Source organism: Rattus norvegicus, chromosome 18, assembly GCF_036323735.1.
Source record: "Rattus norvegicus strain BN/NHsdMcwi chromosome 18, GRCr8, whole genome shotgun sequence".
Lineage (NCBI taxonomy): Eukaryota > Metazoa > Chordata > Mammalia > Rodentia > Muridae > Rattus > Rattus norvegicus.
Genome location: NC_086036.1, coordinates 48,505,754 through 48,532,255, shown reverse-complemented (window position 1 = coordinate 48,532,255; position 26,502 = coordinate 48,505,754). Strand labels below are relative to the sequence as shown.

The 26,502-nt window shown below is 41.1% G+C and overlaps 1 protein-coding gene across 9 annotated transcripts in view; it reads right to left on the bottom strand.

Annotated features, from left to right (window-relative positions):
- Sncaip (synuclein, alpha interacting protein) overlaps window positions 1–26,502 on the bottom strand; it is a 140,083-nt gene that overhangs the window by 9,991 nt on the left and 103,590 nt on the right. For all 9 annotated transcript variants that reach the window (XM_006254719.4, XM_039096790.2, XM_063277309.1 and 6 more), the window contains 5 exons: window positions 24,890–25,069; window positions 17,475–17,588; window positions 9,020–9,145; window positions 5,550–5,719; window positions 89–181 (listed from right to left, as the gene is read on the bottom strand). In XM_006254719.4, the coding sequence (XP_006254781.1) occupies window positions 89–181; window positions 5,550–5,719; window positions 9,020–9,145; window positions 17,475–17,588; window positions 24,890–25,069 (683 nt within the window). The remainder of the gene's footprint in view (window positions 1–88; window positions 182–5,549; window positions 5,720–9,019; window positions 9,146–17,474; window positions 17,589–24,889; window positions 25,070–26,502) is intronic.

Here is a 26,502-nt window from a genome sequence, read left to right as displayed (position 1 = left end):
GTTAAATGGAATAAACAGAATGCTAGAAGAACATTTAAAGATTTCATCACATACCCAACAATTCAAATAGCAATATGACTGGGGTTACCTGGGTGAAGATGGGAGGGACTTGCCCTCTGATTTCTGGGCTTCCAGAAGTTGTTGGAGTTGACTCTGCAGTGTGACGCGCTCCACTGTCTGCCTGTAGGAGACAACCAAGGAACACAGTGTGTGAGGCATGGCCGCTGGCAGACTAGAGGGAGAAGACTCTTCATGAAAACTCAGCAAATGGCATCCACTCAGAAGCCTTAAAAACGTTTAGTCTTCATCCTCATGGTTCAGTTTCCCAAGGAAGCAATCGAGTGTTGAAAAGGATGGTTATTGTTCACATTCGTGACAAACCATGAAGAAATTAATAGCTCATCAATACGAGTGAAGGAATTTCAATCATTTCTGCAATGGCAACTATTAAAGCACTGTTATTTGAATACTTATGGGCATATAAAAACTTGGCTAATAATTGTGTGTATATTATACTTTACTAGTCTTAAATGAAAAAGGAATACTATAAATACTATGTGTAATACATTCTAATGTGCGTGCGTGTGTGTGTGTGTGCGTGTGTGCATGTGTGTGTGTGTTCGTGTGTGTGTGTGTGTGTGTGTGTGTGTGTTCGTGTGCGTGTTTGTGTATATGTGTATGAATGTGCATATGGAGACCAGGACTTGCTGTTGCCATGTTTTACTCAATCACTCTTCATCTGAGTTTTTGAGACAGGTTTCTCACTGAACTGGGGCTCATGGTTCAGCTAGAGTGGCTGGCTAGCAGGCCTTAGGGCACCTCCTTGTCTCTGTCAATAATACCAGGATGATGGGTGCAAGCAGCTATGTCAGCTACTATTCTAAGAAAAGTTTCTCTCCCTTCCATCACCAGAACAAAGATTCAGAAGGATTTCAACATGTTGCTAATGATTTCTGAACTATTGTAGTTCTTTGTTTCTGAGGCACTGTCTCTCTGTGTAGCCCTAGATAGCTCACTATGTAGACCAGGCTGACCTACTGAGTTCTGCCTGTCTGCCTCCTTCTCGCTGGGATTAAAGGCAGGCACTTTGCTTAGAAATTTGAAAAGTGTTTGCAACAGTTTACTAATCATAAAATATAATTAAACACGACACAAAATAACTACTTTTACTTTGGGTAACAGAGTTTTGTACTCTCTTATGAAAAGGAAAATTTATGTGCAGTAAGAGTCCATTTCCTCTGGACATAAGAGTATGTGTAACAGAATGTGCTTGGAAGTTAAGAAAATAGGGTGAAAGTCACAGCTATAGGAAGAAAAATATATATTTAGAAAATATATATTAATTATTATAGAAAGTGGGACTAGTTAATTTGACTGACTCTGTTTTATTTATATATCTAGTTTTTGAGACAGGGTCTCATTCTGTAGCCTTGTATGGCCTAGGGCTTACCATTTAGACTGGCCTGGCCTTGAACTCATTACAGAGCACTCTCTGCGTCAGCCTTCCAAATTCTGGGATTAAAGCAAATTAACTCTTATTCTACAGAAATGAGACACATTTATTGAATGCAGGATACAGTTTTCCAAGAATGTTTATCTATGCCCAAATTCCCAGAAGACATAAATATGTTGTGTTATTAGCAAAAGAAATTGATATGGAGTATGGCTGATATAATATGAAGGTCTCACATGGAGGCTACTTTACCCTACTATATAAGCCTTTCACAGTGGGAAGGACTTGACCCTGCTGCTGATGTCAGATATAGAGAGGGGGATTATGGGCTGTAGGATGCAGCTGGGCTGACCCCATCTAGCAGATGAAGGATGGCAGGAACCCAGTCATCCAAATGCAGGAAACTGATTCTGCAGCAATCTGAAGGAGCAGGACCTACGTTTGCCCAACAGCCTGTTTTCTAGGATGGGTGCCTTGTAAACCCCTAGACCTTAGCATTACAACATCCCTACTGACCCCTAACCTACAAAAATATAAAGTAAATTTGTCTTTGGTTAAGCCAGTAATTTTGTGATAGTTTGTTATAAGCAACAGGAAACTAATATGGTTAGCATAAAAATAGTAACAGCTCTCAGGAGCTGGGGCATGAACTGAATGGAGGGGTTATAAGAACTACTATTGCTTCCACAGCTTAGTTATGAATTAAAAGAAGCCTGCCATTCTTGCATGGTATTGGCGCATACACTCAACAACTATGCCTGTATATTTCTACGTAGTCAGGTCCTGATAGTGTTTTTTACAAGTCCCAGTATCTTTGTTTTTCTTAGAAGTGGTCAGCATTCTTTATAACAATTCAACCCCCAAACCAAGTCAAGTCTGTAACCTCACTTCATCTCACCTATACTGCCAAACTCACTGATTCAAACTTAGTCATGGGGCTTGGCAGATGGCTCTGATGCTAAGTGCATTTGCTCCTTTTGTAGAGGACCTGGGTTTGATTTCTAGCCCACCCTGGGATACTTAGAACAACTTGTAATGCCAGCTTCGGGGGACCCAATGCCTCTTCTGGTCTCCATGGTGACCTGTATACACATGGTACAGATATATACTCAGCTCCATATATATATATATATATATATATATACCAAAAGTCAAGGTCAATGTTAAGCAACAGCACAAAAAACAAAACCCACAAAGTTTTCTAAAGCAGGACCCAGCACATTCTTAATGGACCAGATAGCCCATATTTTAGGCTTAGGAGTCATTTAGCTTTCAGAACAACTATTCAGCTCTGTCCTTGTAGCAAGACTTTAACCTTGCACAACACACAGATGAGTGTAAGTGTCTGTGTCCCAACCAAACTTCTTACAAAGATAGTTGGTTAGCAGGCTTGGCCCACTTTAGTTTTTGCTCACACTGGCTTAATATAAGACTAACCCCCCTCTCCCCAATGCATTTTACTTTGCTAGTTGGGATGCATTTCAAGTGTGTGTGTGTGTGTGTGTGTGTGTGTGTGTGTGTGTGTGTGTTATTTTAAGAGAGCTGGGAGAGATGGCTCTGTAGTTAAGAGCATTAACTGCTCTTCCAGAGGACCTGGGTTTGAATCATAAGTAGCTCATAAACACGTATGATTCCAGTTCCAGGGGATCCAGTGGTCTTTCCTTCAGGCATCAGGTGCACACATGGTGCACAGACATGTGCAGACAAAACACCCATACATAGGAAATAAAATAAAATGAAAAATTATAAAAAACAAACAAAACACAGACATTATTTAGAGGGAGAAACTACCCTGGGGACGTGAGCAAGCTAGTGGGGTGGTTAGCGGTGTGCACTCTAAAGCCATGCCCAGGTTCTGGGAAAGAAATACAGTGATGAGGCTAAGGCAGGTAGAAGAAGATTATATAATTCACTTTTAAAAGGTTTACTTGGTGCCTTTCAGTCATTATGACACCATTAAAAAATATCCCATTTGACATCAGTTGTGTTGACTGGAATCACCAGAACAATGGAGAACACCCCTATTCTCTAGATTTGAAAGAAGCTTCCAGAAAGAATCTATCAGCCTTAAACACAGAGAGAAAACTTTATTTTCATACCATGTCAATGTGCCAGGATTTCCCTAAGAATCTCACAAACTCGGTAGTTTAAACAACAGGAAATTAAAAAAAAAGTTTTTATTTTTATTTTATGTGTACATGTGAGTACTGCATATATGCTTTTGTGCCTTGCACCCTCAGAGGTCAAAAGGAGGTGTCAGATCCCTTGGCACTAGAGTTCTAGGTGGTTGTGAACTGCATGATGTAGGTGTTGGGAATAATCTTTTGCAAAAGCAACATGTGCTATTAACTACTAAACTATCTCTCCATCCCCAGACAAAAGCAAATTATCACCTCACAGTTTGGGAGGCATAAGTAGTCTGAGATTAAAGTTAACTGTGTTGGTTCATTCTGAGGACATGGTGGTGTCTATCCTGTCCCTTAGGGTCTACTTTTTACTGGCAAATGCTGGCTTCATTGTTGGTTGATATCCCCCCACGAGCACTGCCTTTGAGTTTACATGATGTGCCCTTTGTATATATGGCCCTCTCCATTTCTTATAGGAATACTTGAGACTGGTCACTCTCATGACCCTACTTGGACTCAAGATCTTCTGTGAATATCTTTTTCCAAATAAGGCTACACTGAAATATTAGGGCTTAGTGTCTTCCTGGCTGAGGAAGAATTCAGTTCTAAATACCTGGCCTTACTAAGAGGAACTTCAGAAGAGCTGAGGTTTGCCATTTCTAGATAATGGCTATAACCAGTTGGTAGCAGCATTTGAAAGGAAGAAAGAAGAGGAGGGGGAAGAAGGGGAGGAGGTGGGGAAGGAGGAAGAGGGGAGAGAAGAAGGAGGAAGAGGAGGGGAGAGAAGAAGGAGGAGGAGGAGGAGGAGCAAAAAGGAGCAGAAGCAGCAGTAGCAGCAGAAGTAGCAGTAGTAGCATTCAAGGCTATCTGGTCCCAGAGCTCACTGTGGGCAAAGGTCAGGTGTTTTCCTACCTTGTAAGTTATTTCCCAACTGCCCTTGTCTGTTACTAATGTCCCACAACCTAAAAGACACATAGCCCCAAAGGTGTATTTGGGATTTCTCCATATACACTTCTGGGTTTTCTCACTTCACTGAAGTATATAATACATGAACAATCAGTGCCCACAGGAGCCCTTTACATATATGTCCCTGGGCTAATAATGTTTGCTCATAGCACTTGGATTCCAAGGCAACTGAATGACTGTTGTCTGTCAGGGTTTAGGGATTGCTTATCCCAGGATAACTAACAGAGAGAGTAGAGTGGTCAGGAATTTGACTTTGTAAAGTTCTTTAATAGAACAGCAGCGTAGCTATTCAACTTCTGAAAAAGAACTGGAGTTGGGTATAAACGCTGAGATTTAAAGAAGTCTATTTTTCTGGGTGTGAAACTTTAGGACAAATACTTTAATGGTTGATTTTAAAGTTCCTCTTCTTGGATATGTCCATTCGTTGTTGGAGGGAGTAGATGATGCTGTGACATTTTTGGAAAGGCATTGGGTAACATCTGCTTACATCCCCAACATTTTAGGATTGAACCCAGGGCCTTGGCATGTCAGGTAACTGCTCTACCACTGAGTTATTGTCCCAGCCGTTCTATTTATACTTTTAAAATGCATGTCTTCCACTCTATTCCCTATCCAGAATTTATTTTCAGGAATCTATGTAAGAACATAAAGACATATGTAAGAGTCTGTTCACCATGGAAAATAACTTAGTTATTAGCCTGCGAGCTGCCCAAGCCACGATACACTTCCCTGAAGTGACACGAATGTGGACATATGCTTCCTCTCTACAAAGAGTAATTCCCTTCTGGCAAACCTGCTCGGCACCTAGTGGTTTAATACTAATTTTTCCTCTTTAGAGCTGTTATGTTCAATGTGAACACAGGCTGTGAGCATCTAGGATCGAAGAAAAGATCAGAGGACCCAGACTCTGTTTATACCCAGAATGAAGGAAGCTCCAAAGCCCTTGCCTGAGATCTAAGCACAACAAATCCAAGTCAGACTCCAGGAATCAAGCGGCCACTTACTCCTTTAGCTGCTTGGTCAACTTTACCACTTGTGAGGCCAGTGACATACAGGTCTCTACCACCACGAGGTACCGGGAACATAGGGTGTGGCCGTGCCGCTCGGCACTCTGGGAGGGCTTTTCCCCAGCGTGGTTCTGCATCGTAACATTTGCTCCATACTCCACCAGGGTCTGCCAGAAAACAAAAACAAAACAAAACAAAACAAAACAAAACAAAACATGTGATTGTATTGGGACTTTCTTCTTATTAAGCAGATTTGTGTGCGCGTACGTTCATGTGCATGTGTGTTCATGTGTGTGCGAGCGTGTGTGTGTGTTTGTGGAGTCCAGAAGAGGGCATCAGATCCCTAGAGCTGGAGTTATTGGTCATTGTGAAGGTGTTGGAAACTGAACTTGGAACCCTTGGAAGAACAGCAAGTACTCTTAAAGGTTGAAGCCCCAGGACTTCCTTCCAAACACTGTTTTTTTGTTTTTGTTTTTGTTTTTTGTTTTTTTTTTTTTGGTTCGTTTTTTGGAGCTGGGGACTGAACCCAGGGCCTTGCGCTTCCTAGGTAAGCGCTCTACCACTGAGCTAAATCCCCAGCCCCCCAAACACTGTTTTTTAAAAAACTTTAACAGAATGCTGAGTAGAATTTTTCTCATTATTCCAAAGCCAACTAATTTTCAGAGACCATGGTGTTGGGTGGGAAACAGCAATTCAGAGAAAGGTGTTGCTAGTGATCTTCCTAGCTGACGTCAGAGGCCTCTCCCTTCAGAGCCAACAAAGACAGGACCACACTGATAGTACTACTTTCTTCCCCACCTGTAGCCTGTAGGGACAGATCTACCAAACCCCTCCTTTTAGGAGAGGAACAGTGCGTGTTTGTGGTATTTTGTCATTTTGATGGTTGGGGGGTCCAAAAGAAAGCATCCTTAAAGTCAGAGGCTCCTGTGGGATATGGAGTGGGTCTGTCTGTTCTTGTCCTTTTGGGTAACTGGTTTGGGGATGACATTTCCTTAGGTGTTGCTAGTACTACATGATGAGGAATAAAATAACTGAAAAGAAAGAGACGGTGCTGTGCAGGGGTCTCAACCGTAGGCTATGACTCCTTTGTAGGTCAAACAACCTTTCGCAGCGTTACCTTAAGACCATTGGTAAACACAGACATTTACGTTACAATTCAGTAGAAAATTGCAGTTATGAAGTAGCAATGAAAATAATTTCATGGTGTGTGTGTATGGGGGTCATCACAACATGAGGAACTGTATTAAAGAGTCACATCTTTAGGAAGGTTGAGAACCACTGTGTATAGAGGCCAAGAAGCTGCTTACTGGGGCAATGGCAAAGATACGGCTTGAGTAGACATTGAAGTAGAGAGCTTGGCGTGAACTTGACTCTTTCCCAAGGGAGAGGGTTCTCTAGCGTAGTGGGCAGTGATAGATGGAAGGAACTGTATGGACTAAAGGAGGCAAAGCAGGAGCCAGACCTCTCATGGCAAGTACCTGGAGGTTGCCATAGAATAGGACACTGAGTAGAATCAGAGGAAGAGGCCTTAGGAAGCCATAGTCTTTCCCAGCTGAATATGAGGACATGTGAATTTCTCTCTTAATGCCTTCTCTTTGTTTTTGACAATGCAGTTGGAATGGAGGAGGGTAGGATCCCACAAGGTGTGTTAAAAGCTAATCATGCTTCATGTGACTCTCTTACCCACACTCAAGTGTGGAGAAGAAGGACAATGTTTGAATCAGACCTAATATTGAGGTTTAAAACTGTTCTGGAGTAAAATTTAATAGCCAAAAGCAAGTGGAGAAGCTCTGGCATTTGGCCAAAGAATTGTGAACAGAGGAGAGGGATATTTCATAGGACATGGCTGAAAGCAATGACTTAAAAACAGGACAATGATTTCATACTAATATTGTAATGTCCTTAGAGTCTGCAAGGAGGCTGTCACAGGACTATAAATAACTTGCTGATCCTGATGTATTCTTTGATGACACAATGACACTGAGAACTCAGCTTATTTTGGTAGTAATGATTTCCTCCCCCCATAAAAACAGTTGTGTTGAATATCATAGGCTGCTAGATTCAGAGGTCATCAAAGAGCTTCATTTTCCTTTTAGATTATGATTGCTCACCATGAAAAGTCAGCTTTCCATAAAGCCACTTCCTCCCCCTCTGGCCTCTTTTCAAGGCGTCACAGAGACCCTGTCAGCAAGGAGCTCCAAGAGACTCAAGGTAAACACGCACTGTTACTCCTGCCCTTGACTCTGATCCCTGCAGTTTTGGTCCCCTTTTCACCCATAAGGACTCTTACTTGCTCTAGTCTCTCATCATCATTATTTTTTAATCTCACACACGGAGGATAGATCCCATCCAAGCTATCCAAGTTTCCATGGCGTCTAGTGCCAAAAACATCATCTGTGTGAAGTGGAATGATGGACGCCCTGGAAGGACTGATCACTTCTCTTCGTATATTAAAAAGGAAATGTCTGAAGTTTAAATAGAAGTAGTAACATGGCCTGGGTTTCTTTGGGCTTCAGCAGCTTATGAAATGTTGATTTCAAGATCCTTAAGCACTGTTTCATCAAATGAAGATGCATCTTTTTTTAAAAAAAAAATCTTTATTTGTCTTTCTTCTACAGAAAAGCACCACTGTCCTTTTGAACCATTTTGCATATATTGGTAAGTATTTTGACTTTCCATTCTACGCATGCCTACTCCTTATCACCCCTTTCCAAGTCGGTATCTTAAATTAGGAGACGCACAATTGCCAACGCCGATGTGAACACATCCAGGTATTCTGAATATTCCCTCTTAGGGTAGCTCTCCCAAGGCAGGCGTGTGAAAGCAGGTCTTCTAGAGAGATTTCAGGGATTCTCAGCTTTTTGCTTATATTAATCTTTTCACCATCACATCATGGTTTTGGTAAACATTTCTCTTGTGATTTTCTGAGCAGCTGGCTCTTGATGCCTATTGTTCTGTCTCTGGTGTAGACTTCTCTTCCTGTAGAGACCCTATGCCCACCCAATGCTCACCTTGTGACTTAGGGCAGTGGCCATGATTCGCTCTCTTCCCCTGTGGCTCTGCTTTGTAATCTCTAGCTATCACTGTGCCCTGAGAGCATGAGACCATTTGGAAGGCATGTTGGGCTAGAAGTCTGAGGCTACTTGAGGCTTTTCAGGGAAACCGAGGCCAATCAAGCCTCTGCCTGGTCTGATGAAGGCCCAGGTAATCAATTGCCTAACTCTGGGCCTTTTGAGTGCATTTGTGAAGCCCAGTCCTACCACAGAGCAAGGAAACTACAGGGCTCCTACTGTCCAGCTTATACCGCCTCTAGTCTATAATACAAAAACCGATTTAGTATTTTTCTAAAGAACAAAATTCTCCCCTTCCCACTATGGTTCCTTCCTCCCTTCCCTCCTCCTCACCCCTCATTTCCCTGTTTATTTCTCAAGATGCCCCTCCTGAATTTGAAACAGCAGGCTATGTACCTGTATGCATCCAAGGTAGCCATGTTGTGAAGCGACATGAACAGCACTGTTGCCTTCCTGATCTACTTCATCCAATGAGATGCCTTGTTCTTGCATGAACTGAAGAAGCCACAGAAGAATCTTTTCCTATAAACACAAGAGTACTGGGAATGAGTGGACTATTGGGCAGAGAAGTTGAATATAAAGACAGAAGGAAAGAGCATTTTTAGCTCATGAGCAGTATGTTACATCAAATATTGCTTATCGTTTTAAAAGAAGATTCCCATTTAGTATGCATTGAAAACCTATGGGTCTTGCTGAAATGAGAAAGAGGATCACATAGGGGATTTTGAAAACAGGAAGTCACCTTGGAAACCATCTTCTTACTTATGCTACTGAAGGGAAAAAAGATTCACAGAAAGTCTCTGTTATAGATCTAGACAGATCTGAAGTTGGAACCTGAAGCCAGGTCTTTTGATTCAAGTCTCTTAAGGCAATGCTTTCAATTCTGTTAAGCTGCCCATAGGCTTCAAGCTGATTATCACAGGTTTTAGACTACTCAGACAACTCTATTTACTCTTAAATTTACATTACAAATCCATGACTCCTGAGACCGAACATCCTGCAGTTCACAGACACACTAAGCTGTGGAGTACAAGATAACCTTGCTGAGATAAAGCAGGGACTCTTTGTCTTTGTTTCTGACCAAAGGTTCGTAGTATTTTAAAAGTACTATGATTTCTTTTTCGTCACACTAAATGCTCAGAGACCAAATCTTTCCAAAACAGAGCCCTAGAGCAAGCCGGGATGTTTCATCATAATCTGTTTGTAGGTCACCCACCGAATGACTTGTGGTATTTTCATGCCATGGCTTTTGGAGAAAGCAAGGAGATGGGGTTTCACTGTTTTAAAATAGAAGAATTAAATATAAAGTTTAAAGGAACGGGGAGGGTAAAAACAACAGCGTGAAGCTCGTGGGTAGAACGTGACATTTAAAAAAGATGATCATGCGTTTGAAGTAGCCTTGAACTTTTTTCTTCTTAACCTTTTAAAGGATTTTTGCCCCCCTCTAGTTATTTCAGACTGGTCATGAACTTTTTATACTTTTTTTTTGGATTAAATTTGCCTTCATTCCCTGAACATGCCAGCTAATCTGCTGAAGGAATGTTAGCTCTAAACAGCTGACGCCTTTCATGTTTTCCTCTCAGCTGGTGAACAGGGCCCTGCTTACTAAGGGATCTGAGATACAGAGGGCAGGCCGAATATTTGTGCCACACTCTGTCCAAAAGAGCAAGCTGGAGTGAGACCCTTCAAAAACAAAATGAGGAAAGTAGAAGTGATTCCTACAATGGAGCAAGGAGCAAGAATGCACCTGGGAGATCGGGATGAATACAGCTGTAAATGAACTTTGTAGGGTCAAAGGTAGTTCTCAAGGGTCCCCCAAATATGAGGTGAGGCTGAGCCTGGAGACTCAAGGCTGAGATTTAGAAATTGGAAAAGAAAATCCTGATGGGCTTAACTCTCTTCTTCAAAGGCCAGCTCACAGAAAATTGGAGCTGATGTTGGGACCAGAATAGGTAATGTTTTCATGTGCTTGAGGCAATAGAATGGCTGTCTTACTTTTCCTAGTTAACTAGGGGTAAAATATTGGATTTCTTTTACTTAGAAACAGGTTATTATGTTATGCAATCTTAGTACTTTAAAAACTTCAACAAGGGGACTAGAGAGGTTGCTTAGGGTGACCGTTGCTTTTTGAGACTCACGTTCAGTTGCCAGCCCTCATTTTCCCACAACTCTACCTCCAGGAGATCTGACACCCTCTTCTTGCTTCTCTGAGTATCATTTTAAAAGTTGTCAATGGATTGGGGTTTGCGAGGCAGAGGCAGGTAGAACTCTATGAGTTCATGGCCACCCTGGTCTACAAAGCAAGTTCCCTGACAGCCAGGGCTACATAGAAAGACCTTGTCACCAAAAACAAAACAAAAGTAAAGGCTCAAAAGCAACAACAAAAACAAAGTCTCAATGAATGGAAGTCTATCAGGTTTAACGATATTACCGACAGATGAGAAAGATAGTGTCACCAAACACAGAAAAAGACCTCTTCAATAGGTCATTTTCAAGCTTGGGGTGACTTGGTTTGTTCCAGGATCATAAACCATGGACTCTTAAAACTGAATATTAGAAGAGATTTTACGAAATCAGCCAACTCAACCTTGTTTTATAAATCAGAAAACCAGAAATGTCTTAGAGTTACTATTGCTGAGATAAAACACCATGACCAAAACCAAGTTGGGGACACTTCCACATCATAGTCCATCACTGAGGAAGTCAGGGTAGTAGCTTATGCTGAGGCCATGGAGAAGTGCTGATTACTGGCTTGCTCCCCATGGTTTGCTCAGCCAGCTTTCTTATAGAACCTAGAGCCATCAGCCCAGAGATGGCACCACCCACAATGGGCTGGGTCTTCCCCCATCAATCCCTAATTAAGAAAATGCTCTACAGCCAGATACTACTGAGGTATTTTGTCAGTTGACGTTTCTTTTTCCCAGGTGACTTTAAGCTTGTGTCAAGTTGACATAAACTAACCAGGAGAGTGAGGGATTTTGTCTGATTTCTACTGGCTTCCTTTAGCAATTAAAGATCAAAAGAGTTTGAGGTATTTTGAAATGTCCTATTTGTAAAGTGTCTTGTCATGTAAATTTTTCAGATCCTATTGAATGTTCTCATGGAGCCCATTCTTCCTATATAGACATTAAAGTCACAGTGTTTCGACTTTTAGTAATGGGATTGTCTGTAATAGAACACTACTTTTTTTTGAGTCTAAGAATTATTATAGATGTGGTAATGTGAAGAAAAAAAATCTAAGGCCCTTGTCAAGGGGCTAGGTAAGACAGGCAAGGCTAATAAGACAGGCAAGGGCTACGTGAGAAAAGAAAGTTGCCCCGATTCCTAAGTGTACTGAACCAGTACCAGATAAACAGTTACAATAGCCATGTATCTTTTATTGTAGTGGCTGTTGGAGACCTGACCTAAGACTCACATAAGCCATGTGGTGGTTTGAATATGCTTGGCCCAGGGAGGGGCACTATTAGGAGGTGTGGCCTTGTTGGAATGGGTGTGGTCTTGTTGGAGGAAGTATGTCATTGTGAGCAAGGGCTTTAAGAACCTCCTCCTAGCTGCCTGGAACCAAGTCTTCTCCTAACAGCCTTTAGGTGAAGATGTAGAACTCTCAGTTCCTACTTCAGCACCATGTCTGCCTGGACACTGCCATGCTCCTGCCTCGATGAGAATGGACTAAAGCTCTGAACCTGTAAGCCAACCCCAATTAAATGTTGTCCTGTATAAGAGTTGCCTTGGTCATGGTGTCTCTTCACAGCAATGGAAACTCTAAGACAAGGCAGAAACACTTTTACTGCCTCAGACTACTGTTTAGCCTGGCACTTCAAATTCTGTTTTGTGTTTTCTATAGTACAGTTCCTTCATAGGAAACCAGATAAAAGACCATAAAAATAGAACAAGAGGTACAAAGGAAGGGAGAGGGGGACAAAAGGTCAAAAGGTCACATGTATAGAGAAGCTTGTCTGTATTATTCTATTTTGAAGAATAACTCTCCAATATCCCTTAACCCACCCATACATCCAGCCACAAACACATCTATGTATGCATTCAACTTACACCTATTCACTAAGAATGTCTCTCCTATACTGATTTCCTCTTGTGAGGATTTCCTGGTCTTTGGAGAACCTGTTTTCACTTTGCTTTTTAACTGTTCTCAAAGGCAATGCAAGCTCTTTAAAGAGGCAATTAATACATGCAGTTTATAAGATGTGCTGAACAAAGTCTAGTAAAAGTTTAATTGAAATGCGTGTCACAGCTTTATTGCTGGTATCAATAAAATCTCTAGTTTGTGGTGAGATCAGAAGGAGTCAGCTTTGTTTGAAACAATAGATCATCAGACAAAATACAATATCACTTTAGAGATCCATCCAATCTATCAAGATGTGAAAATGTAAAATAATAGGATATAGGGACCAAGGGGTGTGTGTGTGTGTGTGTGTGTGTGTGTGTGTGTGTGTGTGTGTGTCCGGGGTAAGATTAAATATATTGATTGATTAAATATATCAAGTCTAAAATAATTGCTTGGTAAGTTTGTCTTATGCTTTACTTAAAGTGAAATAAGTAAATAAACCACACTGATAGTAATAAAATCAACAAATTGGAAGATGTCCAGTTGCCATAGCAACCGGACAAGTTTGCTTGGCACACAGGCACAGGAGACCCTTCTTTTCTTTTCTCATCTTGGTTTGATTTCTCCTTTTTATTCTTTCTACATACTTGCATGCAAAGCCACCAAGCTAGGACTTGATAGGGCTGAGCCCCAGGCTCAATTATCTTTCTGACTCTGTTTTCTATCTTTTGAGCACAAATTCCTACAACTGCTCATTTCCCTAACAGCTCTGATTCTAGCTGGCATGACCCTATAGTGCCTTAGGCTCAGAGTAAACTCTGGTTAACTGTCAGCCCACAGGCTTTGGAGCTCGGGTTAGTTATGTAGCTTTTCATGATTAGTGTTTGGAGTGTAGATCTATGCTCATGCTATTCAAAGGCTTTTCTGCCAATTGTGGTGGAAATGTCTGTAATCCCAGGTCTCAGGGGACTAAAATGGGAGAATCCCAAGTTCTCCATTAGCTTATGCTACACAGCAAGACTTAAAACAAACAAACAAGCAAACAAACAAAACAAAAGCAAAACAGAACAACAAAAAACATGACTAGATTTTTCTACTTTTCCTTCATCTCCAACAATGGCTCTTTCAGATTGTTTACTTATGTCTGCTCCATGACTGTGAAACAATGGCCAATGAAATAATAAAGTCCAGGAGGGAATATTTCTCTAATTAAAGTGAATCACAGAACAGCACCAGAGCATGTATATGCATCCCCCTCATCAGCAGGCCCTTTGATGCCTGGGACCATTTATACGCTTCTGTGAGCCTTTTCTCAATTCCAAAGGAAACCTTAAAAAATACCAAACTTTCTCTGGGCCAGTGTTTAAAATGAAGACTAGGCCCAGTGCACAGGCATGCAATATCATGCAGGTAAGCTGTTTTTGTAGAACGTTTTGACTAAATGTCCCATGAACAACTCAAAAACCAAAGGAGTCCAGCCCCTTAGACCATGTACCAAGGCAGGATAGGCTGACACCTCCCACAGCAGCTTCAGACAGGATATCTGCTTTGAGAGCCGGCACAATGGCATGTGTCCTGAACCTTGATGTTTGAATAAAATGTGCAAGCTACATGCAGATGATGGCTTTGAATCAACACAGTTCTCTCGCAGCTGCTCCCCTACTGGGGAGGCAGAGCAGACCTATGCAAGGACACCCCTGACCTGCTTCTCCAGTCCCCCCAAGGCTTTCACCTTCATGCTCCCCTGTAGCTAGTTCTGCTAGGGACAGCCAGGCAGTGAGATAATTGCACCCTCGGAGACTTCAAGTGTCAAGATGAAGAAAATCAATTCCTATCACCTAACAATCTTTCACTCCAGGACTCCACTAAAACTGCTGGCCACCCCGTGGTACTGGAATCTTTAAAGGTAACTTTTACAAGAAAAAGGACACAAATTGGGAGTCGACCGTAGCCCGTTCTTTACAGATCTATAGGAGGGCAGAGAGCAAGAAGAGGAAGCAGAAAGCAATTTTCTTTGGTTGGTCCTATTCTTTCCTAAGGTATTTACTGAAGACACAAAATCAGAATGCACTCGAGTGCCTGCCTGGCAGAGAAAGACCTGCATGTGCTGAATCCATTAGAAAACTGTTCAATAGCAATCTTCCTTGTGGAAATATTGGCCTTGTAATGGTTCCAAGTTCAGCTGCTCTGCAGGCTAGCTGTTACATAAGTGGCTATAGCGGATGGAGGATGTCATTGGACGGAATTGGCAGAACAAATGTGCCTCTATATTTTCCACGGGGGGTAGTCTGTTCTTTGAAGGGTACCACTGGATGGCTTCCCTCAAATCTGCATTTTATGTCATACAAATGTGTCTCATCTCAGAACTACCTCAGGATAAATCCCAGCGTGAAGCTAATGGTTGAGGAGTCTCTTCAGATAGGTCGCCAGATGCTACGTTTTCCTAGATTTTAGCAGCAGCTCCCGCAGCCCTTCCACGAGGGGCACATCTTTTTGTTCCATTCCAACAGCTAAGAATTCTGAGAAACACGCTGTGAGACTTGAATAAAGAAACTGGCATCTAATTGACATTTCCCTGAGGAATGCCGAATGCCCAGTCATTTGCCCAGAACCTCAGAATAGGCCTGTGAGCCTTTCTCCTCTCCCTTCCTGGTCCCTGCTCTGCAGTCTTTCTATATACACTCCAAAGGCCCAATTAGGCTTTGAATGAGCAAATGAAATCAAAGACGTAAAGCCAACGATCACACAGTTTAATAAATTTTCTCAGTACCAAAAATGACTTATGGAGGTTAGCAGTAGTCAGATACTGGAGAAATTTTGAAAAACTTCGATTCTCCTTTCTAGTAAAAGTACAATAGTAACATATTCTTGCTATATGTGTAATAATTGTCACTGTTTTATGACCGTGGTGGGACTGAGAAGCAAAATGCAAATAATCATGTAATTCTGATATTTCAAAGGCAGCGCATTATTGAACATTTCAATGTTCTTCCTACTCTTTCTTAAAATTCCATGCATTTATACAACTTCTAATTTCAATGGTCTGTGTAAGGTCCTCCAGCTATCACATGTTGAGTAAAATTATAGAGCGTTATTATCTGTCTACCAATGGCATTCTAATAATGTGTATAGACCATCAGTATAGATACGGACAAGGCTACTCTGCCCATGAAGACACAGGACTGGAGTCCTTTGTCTTCACTCTTCATAGACATTAGACAATGTATAAACCATTCGTTTAACTTTCCACCTTCCTTTCTTCATCCATTGGAATAGGCAAGCTCTTATAGGACTGTTTTGAGAATCTGATAATTTATGTAAGATTCAGTGGCATGGAGATCGTCACACAAAGGAAACATCTATATGTGTGCCTGACACACAAGGGGCGTGAATGTGTGTGTGTGTGTGTGTGTGTGTGTCTATATGTGTATGCTCTATCTTAGTTCATTTATGTATTATATTAGTTGATGATGTTCTGGTACAGAACAGACGTTCAGCTAGTGTGATTACTACTGAAGAAAGCCCGACTCAGGCATGACGGTGCACACTTCTAGTCTCAGAAGGCAGAGGCAAGAAGATCATTGAGACCTGCCTGCAGTGAGTTCCAGGATAGTCTAGACTATACAGAGAGACCCTATCTCAAAAAGCAAACAACAGCACAAAAGAGGAAGAAAGCCTATGGTAGCATTTTCTGGTCTTTTAGACATGGGATTGACATATTCAAAGAGAGTGACTTCTTATCGGCAACACCGTGATTTACTGCCATCGGGGAAAAACCTCTGGAGCCAAAGAGGGTCTGGTTAGATACACGAGGAGCAATTTTCTTGGCCACAGGTTGATTAGATCTATTTTAATTCTACATTGATTTCTTTCTTCTTGTTGTTTATTTAAGTTTGAGATTGGCATTTTGTGGTTTCAGCATTTTTAAAAGATAATTTATAACTGTCACCCTCAACACAAGTTGGAGACAATCCAGGACTGAACTCTGTGTACATCAACAAGATTTTTCTAATGTAGAAATTAATTTTTTAAGCTTATTATCTGTGTGTGTGTGTGTGTGTGTGTGTGTGTGTGTGTGCGAGCGTGTGCACGCATGTGCACTTGTGGGCTGGAAGACAACTTTCTGGAGTCAGCCCTTTCCTTCCACATATACTTGGGCTTTGGGGACTCAAGTGGGTCATCAGTGCTTTTCCTCATGGAGCGTCTCATGGGCACCCATGCAGAGATAAGGTAAGCCTTGTACTTAATCTACCTGCTCCTCTCTGTCCTGGGGAGGCGTCCTTGATTGATGCCTTATAAAGACTTGAGGTTTGGCTTTGTGTTCAACAAATCATTACCATTTTTCTTTTTGATAAATGTTAAAAATATTCATTACAAAAAATAGAAAATATCAAATAAAAAACCTTTAAAAAACCATTGTATTTCCATTTTTCACAAAAATGACTGGAACTTACATTGGGCTGTATTTTTTCCTAGTCTTGCTTTCTGTTTCTTTTTCTACAAAAATTAAAGTTGGTACCAAACTACAAGGAAAGTTTTACATTATATATTTTATTAGCATTGTGTAATTAACACTTCCCCATAAAGCTCTACTATATGAATATAACTACCTTCACTATTGATGCCTTGAGATGTCTAGGTTGTTTTAAATATGTCTTCACTAAAATGTTACAATAAGTGTTAATGTTCATTAAAATCTTTGAATTTATTCATGATATGTTTTGATTTTGATAATCTAATAATAAAAATAAGCAGACATGTAAGAGAAGATACTCAGGAATCCCATACCTGCCCATAGCAGCCTGCGTAATGAATTAGGCTTGGGAAATCCTTGGAACAACTCAGTTCCGCAATGGCTTCCGTCTCACTCACCATCCAGCGTACACACTCCAGCTGACCATTCTAGATTTGTAAGAAGACAAAAAGAAAGAAATCCAAGATTACTAAAGTTTAGCAAATATCACAGAGATTGTAATTTTGCCATGAGGAGATTTATGAATTTTGGCTTTTGTGTCTGGCCTGTATGTACCTGAACTATCAACATAAGACCCGTTACATTCATGCTTTGTGGTTTAGCCCTGAATCAGTGGGGGAATTTTTACCTGCATTCATCTACATGATTCTAATCAGTTTTATTGAAAATCATTCTGTTGAGCTTTGAGGTAGAGTAGCCACCTAGTATTTGCCAGGCCTTGAGTTTGATCCCTAGCAGTGTAAACAATGAATGAATGGAATTACTCTATCGAGACATACCTTACATACTGTAAAATATATTTGTTTAGTACAATTAACTATTTTGAATATATACATATATACATGTACTCATCTATTATGTGTTTTATATATCCATACATATATTACTGTTTTCTAAATATACATACATATATGTTATATATGTTTACATATATATAGTTATTTTAACCCCAATCAAATTAACAATACTAGCAACATTTCTAACAGTTTCTAACATTCCTTAGCTTTTATGCTCCTTAGTTTAACCCTGAGCAAAATAATCTCAGATACTATGAGCATTTTGTTCTTTTTAACTGGCTTTTTTCACTTAGCACAATACTAAGCTGCTACAAATGTGTATTTTTTAATTTTTGAAATTAAAATATGTTTTTTGGAAATGTTTTCTTTCTCTTGGATGGATACCTAGAATTAAACTTTCATTTACTCCTTCTTCCTTCCTTCCTTCCTTCCTTCCTTCCTTCCTTCCTTCCTTCCTTCCTTCTTTTTGAGACAAGATCTCTCTATTTAGTTCTGTCTGTCCAGGGTGGTCTCAGACTCACAGAGATCTTCCTACATCACACATGGTGGGATTAAAGGCGTGTATCACTATGACCCGCTCTAGAATTAGAATTTCTAAGATTGTGGTAGATGTATATTTGACCTTATGAAAAGCTGTCAAACTGGTTTCCAAGGTGGTAAATTACTTCATATTACCAAAATTATCAGAACATTCAACTTCTTTCATATTCAGAACAACACATAGTATTGCCAGCAATCAATACCTATCATAAAAATGTAGTTACAGATTTATTTTTACGTGTATTAGTATTTCACCTGCATGTGTGTCATGAGAGGGTGTCAGATCTGCTGGAACTAGAGTTATAGTTATAGCTGTGAGCTGTCTTGTGGGCGTTGGAAATCAAACCCTGGTTCTCTGGAAGAGCAGCTAGTGCTCTTAATCTCTGAGATATCTCTCCAGCCCCAATCACATAGTTTACTAGATAGAGCAACTATTTTTCAAATAAAACACTGTCGTATTTTTCATAAAACATTAACATATTTATATTTGAAATAACAATTTCCATTAAGTAATCAGGGCAAATATTTTAATTAGTTGAACAATGTAAGTTTCAAAGGTGAAAATGTTCTTACAGAAGAATCCTTTATTATTTGTAAGTGATAAAATGTCACTGTAGAAGTCTGAAAGAGCTACAACCGGAAGTTAGGATGAAGGAGGGCAGTGCAGGAAGGAGACAGGAAAAACCCGCTGGGGGTTTGTAAGGCCTTTTGTTTTATGAAGTCACATGACACTCATGCTTTTGGCTTTTGAATTCTCTCTCATCTATAATCCTCACTGGGATCTTACTCTCAGCACTGTGAACCTTTCAGAACACCAACAAGGTATGAAAATAGTTAAACTGCAGTCCACACATACTACAACAGTGTCTATACCCATCACAGAACACTGAGTGTCATAGTCTGTGATCGGCATCCACAGACTAGATGAATGTGAGTCCTCGTCCACCACTTAACCACAGTTTAGCTCCAGGGAATGCAACCGTCTCACCTGCAAACAGCAACAGCGTCGCAGCCAAGATGAAACAAGAAGCAGCCCAGGCTTGATGAACACAATGTTTGCTACAGTCTAGCCTCTCTCGCATTTTCTTAGAGATTCTGTGAGACGAGGGAGGCCACTACTAATTGCCTGTCTAGTTTCCATACGGTGAGGTGGGAGCATAGAAAGGGTCTGTGTTTATGGAGCCAGGGAAGGATTAAAAGGGAGCAGCATGTAACAGGATTATTGTCTCTTTAGTTTACTATCTTAACCTGCCAAGAAGAAAAAGGAAGAGGAAGACAGGAGAGGCAATTCCTTCCTTCATCGTCTATTTGAATAACAGGATTCCGAATCATGAAAAAGACAGACACAGATGCTCACAGCCCACCATTGGACTGAGCCTGGAGGCCCCAATGGAAGAGCTAGGGGAAGGACTGAAGGAGCTGGAGAGGATAGCAACACCATCAGAAAAATACTATCAATTAACTGGACCCCACAGAGCTCCCAGGGACTAAACCAACTAAGGAGCATAAATGGAGGGAACCATGGCTCCAGATGCATATGTAGCAGAGGATGGCCTTATCTGGTATCAGTGGGAAGGAGGTACTTGGTCCTGTGGAGGCTTGATGTCCCAGAGAAGGGGGACACTAGAGGGGTGAGGTTGGGAGAGTGGGTGAGTAGGTGGGGGACACCCTCTTAGAGGCAAAGGGAAAGAGGATGGGGTGGGGGATTTCACGGAGCGGGGACTGGGAAGGGGGATAATATTTGAAGTGTAAATAAATAAAATAATAAAAAATAATTCCAAATTACTCTCTCTCTCATACAAACACACACTTACACACTCAAATAATGTGCATACACTGACTCTCACACATAATGCATACACTCTCACACACAGTGACTCACACACACTCACACTTACTAAGATATGCATACACACTGGCTCTCTCACATATTTATAGACACACCGGCTCTCTCTCATATACACACTCACACATAAAAACTCATACACGCTGACCCACACACACACATACACATATATACTCACAAACACACTATCTCACACACATACACCGACTTTCTCTCTCTCTCTCTCTCTCTCTCTCTCTCACACACACACACACACACACACACACACACACACACACGTTACTCTGTCCTCGGAGCTACAGGTTTATGTTACACGACTACATGGTATGAAGGACTCATAAAAATCATAATTACTCTCGACAGCAAACATCTGTGCTACTGGTTTATGTATTTTCTGTACTAGGCTGCTTTTCATTCTTTTAGCTTCTTTTATGACAAAGAGTTTTCCGTAAAGCAGGATGCTGTGTTATGCCAGCCGTACCCACATGCGTTTCATGTTCACCATCTCCTAACTGCATTAACACCACACTACAGACCTATATCATGTTTAAGTAAACATTCTTTGTGGTGTTTGTACAAGGACAGAATTGTGGAAAATCACATCTCAGCATGTGTTTTCATCGTTACAAGACGCATGCCTTTATTAGTATGACTAGGTAATGTGCTTCTTACTGCCCCGGGGGCTGGTCTGTTTGGGGTGTCTGTCTGACATCCTGGCTTCTCTCTAGATTTGGGTAATGCACATTAGCAGCCAGAGACCGGGAAGACGGAGGTAGTTTGAGGTCTTTCTGTTCTTGGCTCTTGAGCTGTGGGTAGCCCACTCTCTCCTCTAGTCATGGGTCAAAGTCAGCCTTTCAGCTGGGCACTTTGTGTCAGGTTCTTGTGACTACTCTTTCTCCAGGCTCCAGCTCCAGTAACTGTGACCAGGCTGTCGTCCCATTAAACCATTCACTTCATTCTTTCTGAATGAAGAAAGAAATGGAAGCCATTTTGATCATACAAGAAGCAAGACAGTTTGCATAAATTACTATATACACAGAACATAGAAACGTGAGGCCATGCCTCTAGTTCTAGTAAACAGAGATGCATCCCCTCCTCTTTCTCTCTTTCTGGTTAGTCTAGCTAAATTAAAGGTTTTTTTTTTCCTACCTTTTCATAAAACCACATTGAGCTTTGTTGGTTTTCTCTACTGCTATTTTACTCTCCATTTCCCTGCTTTATGTCCTGTTATTTACTTTCTTTTGATTGCTCTGGATTAAGTTTGTCTTAGTTCTCTAGTTCCTAAAGTGTCTGACTGAAATTGTCCTCCTTGCCCCGCCCACTTGCCTGCCTGCCCCGCCTCCTTGCCCTGCCTCCTTCCCTGCCTCCCTGTAAGCAGATCTACACTGCCATGAAGGCGGTGGTGTGCTGTGTTTTTATTCCCATTCACCCCAATCATTCTCAATTTCTTTTGACCTTTTTTGTCTGATGACTGGTTGAGAGTGGGTTAATTTCATGAACTAGGGAATAGCCCATTTTTTTTCCTTCTGTTGTTAGTTAATTGTGTTTTATTATGTAAAGTGTGTAAGTTTGTACTTCAATCCTCTACAATTTATTTCATAATCCAATACATGCTGTATCCTAGACAGCGTTTTCAGTGCATTTAACAAGTGGGTCTATTCAAGTGTTGTGAGACACAGTTCTGTTTTCTCTTTCTTTTTTTTAAAGATTTATTTATTTAATAAATAATATTATACTGTTACATATAATAACAACAGTATACTGTTGTTGCTCAGTCACACCAGAAGCAGACACAGTATCCCATTGCAGATGGTTGTGAGCCACCATGTGGTTGCTGGGAATTCAACTCAGGACTTTTGGAAGAGCAGGCAGTGCTCTTAACCACTGAGCCATCTTTCTGGCCTGAGAGAGACTTAGATAAGTTTCAGATCTGGTAAATTAAGTGGGTAGCATTTAATTAATATAAAATACTATCCAAAGACTAGAAAGAAATATTATTTCTCTTTTCTGTGTTTGAAACCAAAATAATTGCCTTAAATGCAATGCAAATAACAAGAAAACAAAGCAAAAAAATTTATTAAATTCCAACAGTATTCTTTTGCCTGTCCACGTCTGGAATATATATATATATATACATATATATGTATATATATTCCCCTTTAAAATGATCTTTTGATTCTATCTAGCCTCTGGATGACTCCTGTCAAGGTATACTATGCAAGAAACTTGGACCACTTGTACCCAAGTATGTTTGTCATTAGTAACAGACAGCCGGCTTGGTGCTGTTTTATTTTTAAAGTTTACTTATGTATGTATGTATGCTTATATGTGCATATGCATCCTGAAGCTAGAGATAGAGCTCCTGGAGCTCTAGTTACAGTGAGTTATAAGTCACTAAGTGGGTGATGGGAACTGAACTCTGGTCTCATAACTACTCAGCCACCTCTCCAGCCCCCTTTCAGAACTGTTTAATGGGGGTGAAATATTATCGCTCACTACATTTGTTCAAAACAAGGTCCTAAAACAGAAGACTGGTGGGGTCTTAGGCCCTCAGTTTCACCTGTGCCAACCCAAATGATACTGCAGGTATCAGGCCACATTGTGAAGGGAGAGTTGCTTCTGTGAAATACTCGTAGTTACTGTTCGTCAATACAGATGGAATGATGAAGCAAAAGAACACTTCCTTGATCATTCAGAAGTCCGAGACCCCAAATCTAAGAGTTTTTCAGCCTGGTGGGTTTTAGAGGTTTCCTGGTCACCGCTGTGCTGTGGTGGTTGATGTTTGGGAATAAGCCAGCACCTCATGTTAGCTGCTCCCGATGAGGGCTGGATTAATGGCAACTCTGTTGCTTATGTACATTCAGGCTCTAAAACTTTTACTCTATCAAAACAAGCAATGGGGCATATCAATTAAGAAAGTATATGCGTTCATCTACTAACAATGGGGAAATAGTCTGTCATTCACCATTCGTTAGGAAAGCGAATGAGAACTGTATTTCATAAACACTAAAACATTCTATAAATATGGCGGGGCCAACATTCACTGGCATTTTAAGGATATCTGTCACTCTAAAGATATCTACCATTATAAAGCTATCTGACATAGATGCCCATGGACGACAACATGCTACCCATATCATTCACTGGACTGTGTCACAGGACTAGACACTGACTTTATCATCTGACACTGTTATCACTGGTAACCAGGGTTCCTGTCTTACTCATCAGTCGTATCATCTTCTTAGGAATAGGTACCATGTCTTATTCAAATTTTTACCTTCAATTTTTAATAATATAGTACCTGTTGTCTTTGGTACACACAGAACTCAACTCTACTAAGACGAGTATTTTTTTCCCCCAAATTCAGTTTCTCTTTTTTCACTTTGGTTGTAGTAAACTCAGTTCTGATCTGAGGTGGCACCATTTACAGCCAAAGAAAAGTACATCCCTGGTATCCTGGGTTGCTTTTTGATGAATATTTACCATGCAAATTTCAAGTCATACTTTGCCATGGAGCAAAATTAAATAAAACAACACTTTTTAACATATAAAACTGATTGATTTTTTAATGTAATGTGTTCTTCAGTGAACTCACAAGTGAGTTTATTGAGCCAGACATCACCGCTATTCAATACCTATCCAATTCCATTTATAGAGATGATGTTACTTGGCTTTTAGAAGATCTGACTACCAAGTAAAGCAATCAGTATGAAAGAACTACAGGATGCATTAGATTTCTCTGAAGTTCACTTCTGGCTTCTTACTAAGCATGACTGAGTTCTACATTTATCTGTCCAAGATCCTAACAGTCATTTCAGTTTAACAGCTAACCTTTTCACGATGTGTCATGTCTCAGATGCTCTTACGGCAGTGTTATAAAGGTTCTTGGGGGTTTTGTTTTGGTGTGTGTGTGTGCGTGCGTGCGTGCATGTGTGTGTGCACGTGTGTGCGAGCGTGTGTGTTACAGTCCAGGTTTTAACTCCATCCCCCTGGCATTAATTTATACATGCTTATGTATGACAGCATATTGTGCTATCTCAGAAAGCTGATTGCAAAATCTTCAGTTTTTTGTTGCTGATGGTGACATTTAAACTCAGATTCCATCCATTAAAAGCCCACATTATGGAAAGTTCCAAGTGGTGATTAGCACACCTTGATTTCATTCTCCTTGCTTCTTATTCCCACGTTAGGGAAAATTGACACAGTCTCTGAGACAGCCCGGCATGGGTAAGAATCCAAAATGTAATCACTATGAATAATGAAAAAAATTCTGCAGGTGGTCATCTTTTTGTCTCTTTTGTGGACTGATCTGGAGATTATCCTTGTTAGATAATAAGCTGGAATGCCATCAAAATCTCAGAGTGGTAGTGACCGAAATGACTAACTTCTTACATATAGCAATTCATTTGCTGTTTATTTAATACACCACTCTCTCCTCTTCCCTTTCCAATAGCTTGGCTCACAAGAAATCTTAAAAAAAAAAAAAAAAAAAAGGAGATCAAGTCAAAAGACAAAGGCTAGCACAGCTCAGCCCCCGAGTGGTCACCTTGATGGCCAGGCCCGCTGGAGTCAGTTGCTCTGCGTTCCGTTCATTCAGACAGTCTTCGCCCATCAGCGACGTGAGGTGCTGCAGACATTCCGCATGGCCCTTTGATGCAGCAACGTGTAACAGATTGTTTCCGTTCTCGTCGTGAATTTTGTCCAGATTATCTGCAGCTAGGTGTGGCTGTACAGAGAGGGAGAGAAGCTTCCGTCAATAAATCAGAACAAGGTACTATGCAGGGTCTCCTCTGGGCACAGGAGGGAAGGGACAGTTCGAGATCTAGTTAAGAGTCCTTCGCTATTTGTCCTGCTCATAGTTTGCTTTAGAGCAGTGGTTCTCAACCTGTGGGTTGCGACCCCTCTGGCAAACCTGTATCTCTAAAATTATTTACATTGCATTTCAGAAGAGTGGCAAGATTCCAGTTATGAGGTAGCAGCAAAAATAAGGAGGCACTATATTAAAGGGTCGCAGCATTGGGAGGTTGAGAAACCCTTGCTTTAGAGCATTCATTCTTCAGGGACAGCATGAGAGAGGATCACACAGCTAGGACCAAGGAGCTGCTGCGAAGGTTTCCAGTTGTTTTTTTAGGTACCTGAGGTGAAAGGGATGGTAACCAACAGCTTCTCTCTCTCTGTCACCACCCCGCTAAGTGCCCCAGGGAGAGATGGGGTATGTTTTATTGACTGTCATAGGTTTGCTGAATGAATGAAGTACTTGTTTTGAGTGTTTGACTTGCCAGGCTGGCTCCCTTTGCATGGTACCTCATGGCTGTGGTTACTAGTGCTTTCACAGGTCCCTCTCCATACCAGTGACTCCCCCGGGTATCTGGGGTATCTGAAATTCAGTCCTCTGAGTGTGGAGTGTTTGGTAGAATATTTTGTGTAAACTGAGCTGAGTGGTCAGCCGAGCAGTATTAGCATTTGGGTCCTCTGAATAAATGGGACCAAGAAAGGATTGACCCAAAGAGAATTTTAGGAAACAGCCAGGAAAATCAGAGAAGACATTTTCAAGAGAAAAAAGTTACAGCCTCATTCGGCAAAACTGTTTATCATTTTGTCCTCTTTGCCACAACAGGCCATGCATATTATAGTTTATCTGTGCGCACTAAACGCCATGGAGAATCACAATGCCGAGAAGCAGCGATTTTCCTGAATGAGACTTTGAGAGCCCAGGCTTGCTACTATTTGATCAGTGTCTGGAAGCTAGAAAGTGCAGCAGATGGAATGCTAGCTCAGCTGAGCTTTTCAATAGACATTTCTTATACCGAGTAACTCTGTGTCTGGAGTCCTTGGAGACAATTCTTCATGTTCCCTAGACATGCAGCCCTGGAACAAAGTAAAACCCCCCTCGTGGGTCAGAGAACAATCAACCTCTAGGGGAAGCTGTATCTGAAGTCCTTTCCAGCCCCCCTACTCCAACTCTTCTGAATACTGAGCAGGGGAAACAGAGAACTCTCTGTCCACAGATCTGGCAGGACTGCCATCGGCTACAAACCCACATCCTCACAGCACCAGAGGGAGAGCGTGGGGAACCATTTGAAAAGCAAAGGGGAGAAAAGGCATTCCCATTCAACTGGATAACAGGGCTGGGCCCTTTGTTTTCTTTTCCTTTTAGAT